The sequence below is a fragment of the Geospiza fortis genome, unplaced genomic scaffold (genome assembly GCF_000277835.1).
Source record: "Geospiza fortis unplaced genomic scaffold, GeoFor_1.0 scaffold55, whole genome shotgun sequence".
Lineage (NCBI taxonomy): Eukaryota > Metazoa > Chordata > Aves > Passeriformes > Thraupidae > Geospiza > Geospiza fortis.
The window spans coordinates 3,099,294-3,106,982 of record NW_005054308.1 but is presented as its reverse complement, the minus strand read 5'-3'; the positions used below and the strand labels follow the sequence as shown (position 1 = coordinate 3,106,982).

The 7,689-nt window shown below is 48.4% G+C and overlaps 1 protein-coding gene across 1 annotated transcript in view; it reads right to left on the bottom strand.

Annotated features, from left to right (window-relative positions):
* Positions 1–2,127: 2,127 nt before the first annotated feature.
* JADE2 (jade family PHD finger 2) overlaps positions 2,128–7,689 on the bottom strand; it is a 71,141-nt gene continuing 65,579 nt past the window's right edge. The window contains exon 12 of the mRNA XM_031055280.1: positions 2,128–6,666. Coding sequence (XP_030911140.1) covers positions 5,810–6,666 — 857 coding nt within the window. The 3' untranslated portion in view covers positions 2,128–5,809. The remainder of the gene's footprint in view (positions 6,667–7,689) is intronic.

The following is a 7,689-nucleotide window of genomic DNA, read 5'->3' as shown; positions in this document are numbered from 1 at the left end:
CTCACTCCAAACCAAGGCATTCAGCACCATCTGTGCTGAGGATACTACAGGCAAGCCCTGAGTGAGCACCATAGCCCTGTGATAGACCCTTATGTGCTCTAACTGCCTACAAATACATGTTTAATAACAGCTTTTTGTAACTTTATTGAGGAATCATTTCTCAGGCTGGGCTGTAGGATGGTGTGGAGCTGCTGGTGGAGCCCCAGTGCCCCAGGTCTGCCTGTCCCTGCTCTGTCAGCAGTGCCCTTTGTGGCTGGTGGCCCTCCTCTGGTGATGGTGAGGGGCAGTGGGGCTGCTGCCTGGGTTTGGGACTCAGGATTGGGGTCCTGGCCTTGTGGAAATTCCTCCTGCACCTCACTCCTTCAAAAGGCAGCTTGGGGTGTAGCAGGTGCCTGTCTAAACAGGAAGATGTCAGAAATGAGCTGCTGGGCTGTTCTTGGTGAGTTGGTCAGCTTGGTTGTTTTATCTCCTGTGAAATGGGGTCTCTGGGAGAGGAGGTGACATACAGAGGTGATGTAGTCTTTTCAACAGTCCAAAATTGTCTTCCTTTGCTTGCAGGCACTTCTGTTCATTCCCATGCCCATTTCCATGATACATCCAGCTGGACCATCCCAGCCATCTCTGGTCTAATGCAGGTGCCAGCAGGCAGGGATGCATCTTCCCAGGAATTTGGCCAGCTCTCTCTTCCACGAGCCTTAAATATTTTGGAGACAAAATCTTTGCCAGTTTGTAAAGATGATGCCTCATGTTCCCCAGCATCAGATCTCTGAGATCCATCTGGGCTTGGCATCATCCCCTTGGACATTTTGGGGCTGGGAAAGGGGTTGCTGTTTCAAGTTAAACAATAACAGTCAGGCTGGCCTTGCTCCCTGCTCCATGGAATTGAACTCCTGAATATCTCCCTGCCTGGAACAGGTGAAAAACTTGTGAGAGAAGGCAACTCTTGAACTGGCTGACAGGTTCATGCACATTGCTGTGGGCATCACACCTGCACTGAGGGGCTCTGGGGACTGGACTGGAGTTTGAGTTCATCACTGGGGTGCCTGGAGAGCTGTGAGCAAGAACACAGCCCAGTAACAAAATCCTTAGTTTTTAGCAATAAACCAACCCTTTCCCTTTTCATTGAAGAGCTAAATTTGAGGCCATGGTAGTTGCTGCACCCCCAGAAGACCCATCTCAGATGAATGGTTTTGCTCTGACTTCACTGTGCACCATGACCTACCTGATTAATCAATTAGCCAACAAACTGAACTAAGTATGTCTGCTAAATAGCTCCTTTTCCTTCAGCAGCTTGGGCACTTGGGCAATTTTACAGAAGAAAAATATGCCAGCAAAGGCCAAAAAAGGTGGAAGAGCCATTCCTAATGACTCGAATATTTGCTGAAGCAAGGCAGCACCCTTGTCTGTGGCCTCCAAACCAGCCAAGCATGCACAAGATGTGGATACCAGTTTTTAAAGCTGTGTGATGAGCCCTGTGCTCCCACCACACTCCACAGGTGGAGGGTCAGGCCACCAAGCACAGCCCATATCAGCAGTCACAGAACTGGGCTGGAAGGGACCTTAGAGACCATTTAGTTCCCATCTCCTCCCATGGGCAGGGATGCCACTCACTGGATTGGCTGCTGGCTGAAATCAGCAGGATGCAAGGAGTGTCTCACAAACAGGAACACATCACTGGAGAATTTTGGATTTTGCAGCTTGCTTTTGCTCCCATGAAGAGCAGATCTAGCAGTGTGTTTCCCTGCCTGTTAAACCAGCTCCTGGTGCAAGAAGCTGTTCCTCTGAGCATCCTGTCTCACAGCAGGACTTCCTCTGTGGGCTTTGCTCCAAGTCTGCAAAACAAGACTTAAATCTCCACCAGAGAGGTGGCTACTTTGAATTACAGAAACTTTCAGGCATGGGGGACTTTGTGAACATCCTCTTGCTTGGGCTTGCCCTTCCAGCTGTAACAAACATCTCCAGCTGTGTTTCCCCCAGAGCTGGCCAAGATTTGGCAATGGAAATGCAAAGAAAGTTCAAAAATGTGCTACTCACAGGCAGAGTGGCTGCATCAGCAGGGCTGGACCAGAGCTGCATCCCTGGGATGAGCTTGCTCTGTGTGACCATGCTCACTACACCAACACGAGGTACACAGAAAACACTGCTTTATTGACTGCATTAGCCAACACATTGAGGAATGCAAAGGGGTTTCTTTTCATAAGCAATGGGCCATGGTCCCAATGTGTATTAAAGCATACACTGTATCTAAACAGGATGAAAATAATGGCAGACAGAGATATTCCAAGGCAACACAAATAGCATGCATAATACAGTCTCACACAGAACGAGTTTGATAACATTATATTGCTTTAAGGATTAACTAACATGGAAAATGTACAAAAAGGAGAAATAGGTTTTTGCATTAATGAAAAATACATTTTTTCTCTACAAAGGAATTTCTAATACAAGAAAATAAATATTGCAACATAAGCCAAAAATAATTTAAAATTGCTCTTTTCAATATATTTTCAATATTTCTCTTTTGTATTAACAAATGGCACATCACGTTCTTTGAAACAAAGAAAACAGAAGGGTTTCTCCTCCTGCGACATTCATATCGTTTCCTGTAACTGATGTGAAGTGGGTTGGTTTGCATGTGGAATGGTGCAAACTGCAGGGGATTTCCTTAAAGAACAACCAAACCTCATGCCCTGCCCTGTAGCAGCATCTTCCTGCAGCCTGCATCCATCCTGGCTCCATTGTGCATCCAACCTTCCGGTGAGCTCCATGGGACAGCAGGCATCCTAACCCCATAAAACAGGTGCAAGTGAAAAAAAAAAAGAAAAAGAAAATAAAAATGAAAAAAAAAAATCAAAAGATGGGTGTGGGGAAAATGGGAGTGTGGAATGGGAGCTGTCCTTGGGAAACTCCCTCAGCCATCAGGGCTGGGGCTGGTGAGGGGCTGTGCCCAATCAGGGAATGATGCTTTCTGCATCCTCATCTCAACAGTGGCTGCTTCTCCAAGGAAACAGGTGCTCTTACAGTGCAAATGTCAATTCCTGCAGTTTATACATCTTAAAAGATAACATTTCTGTACTAAAATAAACCTTTTTTTTTCTTCTCTTTCTATTCATTTCAAAATACATTTACATTAACATCAAAAATATTTTCCTTGTGCATTTTCTCTCCAGAACACCAGACTCCCCTGCTCCCAGGACACTCCAGGCAGGGGATGCTCTGGGGTGGCTGCAGCCATCCTACCATGGTCCAGCCCTTGCTCAGCCCCAAAGCTCACCACAGCCCTTTTCCTCCTCTCTATTCCTGCCAGCCCATTCTTCTCCCTGTGCCCCACCAGCTTGCTTAGCTTTTCCCCCATCTCCTGATGGCAAAACATGATGCCTGATGTTTTGGGAGTGTTTCAAACTGTGCTATTGCCCAGTGTTGGAGGTGCCAGGTTGGTTGTTCTTTAAAGTTTCCCCATTTTTGCTTTCCTGTACTGAGAAGACAAGTAGTGCAGAAGCTGATGAATGGAACTGTGTACAGTGAAATTTGTGGATTGCTTTTTTTTTTAACCATAATTGAGTGAAGCACACGGAAGCAAGATTCATTAAAAGGCAGTATATTGATTATTGTTATGACTCGTATACTAGGATACTGGAGCTAAAGCTAGCAAGCCTGATAAGATAAACTAAGTCCTATTTACTGTATTTAACATTATCTGAACATACTGAGCCTTAATTAATGAGCAGACTTTCATTTCCAACCTCAATGGATTATGCTAATTTATAACAAAGGTAGTTCCTGTTTTGTTGGTATTTTGCTGTTTTTTTGTTTTCTTTTTTTTTCCCCCCACTAATAACTTGTGTCACATTTTCCCATCTGAGGAAGATTCCTTCCCAGGCACGGTCAGTCTCAGCCAGGTGAGCGCTGGGCTGAGGCAGGGCTGGGCATCCCACCCGCAGCCCCCACCAGTCGCCGTGTCTGGGATCAGCTGGGCTGTCATCGCTGATCTTTGCTGCAATTTGATCAATAATAAGGACTTTGGAAGGCTGATAAAGATGATGATCTACTCTAAAACATCAATCGAAATAGTCTCAGAGTTTCAAAAAGAAAGCTCACAGTGAAATGAGCAAAAAGCATCAGAAACCAAAATGGCAGGATGCGGTCTCGGAGCAGCAGCATCCCTCGGAGCAAGCTTGGAACCTAACGCCGCAGCAGTGTGGTATGAGTGTGTCTTTAGTCCTTGGTTGCTAAATAACTTCCAATTTTTTTTTCATAATGACAAGTTTCCGGTTTCTGGCTGTGCTGCTTGACTGTCAAAATATTTCTTTGGCATCCACAAAATTCTTTGACTGATTGGTTTGACAATTGCAAGGTTTTTTTGTTTAGTGATGGGTTTTAACCGGTTGCAGAAGTGTCCCAGGTTCGGGTTGGTTTTGTTTTTTTTTTTTTTAGTTTTTTTTTAAAACATTTTTTATTTTTAAAAAACAACAACAACAAAAGTTTCAGTGAATTCCTTTTTTTTTTTTGTTCCCTGAGCTCACACTGGGGTCACTCCAATAAAACACGTAGCATGACTAAACTGTGACCTTTGAAGCCAAAACCGAAGTAATGGTGCAATTAAGTGCAAACATGGAAATTCGCCTGACTTATAGGTAACATGGGCTTTCAAATAACATTTAAGGCTTATTGGGGACATTTTATGCATTAAATTATTGTAATATTCATAATGTCAGCTTCTGTGAATCACCCCCCCACAACGAGTCAACAGCTTGTAACCAGGATTTAAGGTTAAAAAAAAAACACAAAACAAAACAAAGGATGGAGAGGAATAAATTCACCATTTCCATTGTAGCATTTAGAAGGAAAACATAATGGTGGTGGCAACATAATTTCCCCTCAGTGACGGCACATTTGGCCTTGGGGCCATGGTTTTGGTTTGCAAGGGGGATTTCAAAGGTGCTGCCCTGGCATGGTGGGACCATGGCAGCACTGCAGGGAAGCATGGGCAAAAAAATTGCTCAACCTCCCAGGTGACACCAACCCTGACTCCCCATGGTGGTTTTAAAGGATACTTTCCTCCCCCATCCTGCCCCACATTTCCATTCTCCACTTGCTGATCCATTCACCTGAGTAAATCACTTCAGTGTTTCTAAGAACCTCACTGGGGGCATGGACGGGGAGGACTTTTGCATCCTGGCCCCTGGACGGATCCCAACCACATGGAAAGGTGAGGGGAAAAATAATGACCAAGAGGTTTTTTTTCCCTAAAAATAGAAATGCAACATTGCTCTCTTCCACCCCAAGCGTTTTCCTCCAACAAGCTTTTTGTGCTTTAGTCATTATTTATTTTAGAATCGCTTATTTCGCTTCCTTCTCTCCGCACACACAGATGGGAATTTCCCCTCCCACAGCTGGCCACTGCCGGACCCTCTACTCGCTCCCTGCTCTGAGGGCAACCGTCCCAGGCAGAAATCTGCCCCTCATTAAATAATGCCCATTAATTGAACTGTCATCCCTGCAGAAAGCACGGGCACCGGCACCAGGCACCCTCTCAGCGCCCTCAACATCGGTCCTGGCGGGTGCCGGCTCACGTTCCCAGGCAGTGGGGTCTGGCAGGGAGCCGGGGAGGGACCACTGCTGTCACAGTCGTCGATGTCGGTGAAGCTGAAGCTGTATCTCGGGCATTTCGAGAAGAGAAAGACAACAGTGCCGAATTTCCAACTATATACACATATTAAAAACCCCCCTCGCCGCGACACCAGGCAGAAATTGGACATGGCAGTTGGAACTGGGTTGAGGCCTCACGGAGCTGGCACGGTCGGAGGAGTTAGGAGGCCAGGATGCTCATCCTGACAATGTCCTCGCCGGCCGCCTCCAGCTGGCCCCGCTGCGCCCGGCCGCCGCGGGACTCCCCGTCTGAGTCGCTCATCTCGGCGTCGGAGAAGTATCCGTCCGTGTCGGCCTCGAAGCGCCGCAGGGGAGCTCCGCCAGCGCCCTCGGCCTTGGGGGGCTGCGACCGCCGCGCCCCCCGGCTCTCCTTTGGTAATTTGAACCGCACGATGGTTTTGGGGCTACCTATGGAGTCAGGCACTTTGGCCGTGGGGCTGGGCTCCGGCTGAGCGCAGCGCAGCGTCTCCTCCTCCTCCTCCTTGCTGGCGCAGCCCCGTGTCCCAGCAGGTGGATGAGGCTCGCTGGCTTTCTGGAGAGAGCCCTTCCTGGCCACCTTTTTGGCCTCGCCCATCCCTTTGCGGTCGGTGGGGAGCTTTGCCGCCCCTTTTTCCAACTTGCTGGGTCTGGAATCCAGAGCGAAGGGCTTGGCGGGATCCTCCGACAAGTTGCTGGGATTGTTAGTCCAGGGCTCCGAGCCCTCCGGGTGGCCCCCGCCCACTGCACAGGGGCTGCTCCTCTGCAGCTTTTTCTTAGTGTTCGTTCTCGTTCTGCTTTTCACTTTCTTTGTGGTCTCGCTCTGCCTGAACGGGGACCTGAGGGAATGGTCCATCATGAAGCTCAGCAAGGTCTCCTCATCCTGGAGGAGCTCCTCGGAGAGGCCAGGGGTGCTGGCCTCGTGGTGGGCGTTGTTGAGTGACCACTCGCTCATCGCCATGTTCTCCGCAGTGATCTGCACTGACTGTGCCAACCAGCTGTTGAAGAAGGTCCCGTCGATGGGGAAGGAGGTTGACAAGCCTGGGAAAAACAAGAGTGGAAGATTGCCTCAGAAGTCAGGAACAGGAACGGCCATGTTGCCCTCTCTCACCATCACCCACTCCACCAGAACTCCCTGGCACTGCAGAAACACTCAAAAGATCAACACTTGAAAGATCAACGCAGCACACCAGACACAGAGCAGGGGTTACTCCAGCACTAGTGCTGAACTTGGGGTGCACTGGGGTCACAGCACAACAACCTGAGCAGTCCCTCATATCCAGCTCTCCACAAACCTCCCTGAGTCCAAACCAAGCTTCTTCTTTCAGTGAAGATGACAAGGAATGACACATCCCAGCATAGGTGGAAACATTCTCATGCAAAGGTGGAAGAAAACAATTCAAGTGTAAGCTAAAAAATATGGTGACAGAGCAGGACTTGCGCCCAGACATGGGAATGACAAGTTCCCCAGGAAGCAGCTGCTGCAAGGCCACCCCCAGAGCTAATCAGCCAGCGTGGTGATGGCACCACTGCTACATCTGCAGGTCTGAGAACATCTCAGAAGGCGTGGAAACTGAAGAAGAGGAGCAGAGATGAAGGCTGGAATGGAAAAAGCTGAAAAACTTCCTGATAATGATCATTGAGCGCAAGAGCGAGCACTGTGGGCTGGGCTAATTGGGTCCAATTAGTAATGGGAAAGGTGCACACCTACACAGACAAAGGCAGTTTTCATCTCTGAAACAGAAACCCACGGGTTCAACATCTGAGTTGGTTTTATGGATGGAGGAAAAATGAGGTTTGATTCTGGATTTCAGGAAGAGCTTTCCTTTGAAACAGTCAGTCCAGCAACAGAGAGGGAAAAAGCAGTGGCCTGGGCAGGGTGACTCATGCCCACAAGGTTTGCTGGTAGCAGTGTCAGCCCTACACCACCCTCACCTGTGAGCAGCAACATGGGCTGTGACCCTGCACCTCCTGCAACTCACCCCAGCCTTTCTGGAGAAGACAGCACCCACCCTGACAGCAGCCCAAGGCAGGGAAGGTGAAGCAGGAGCACGGATGAACTCT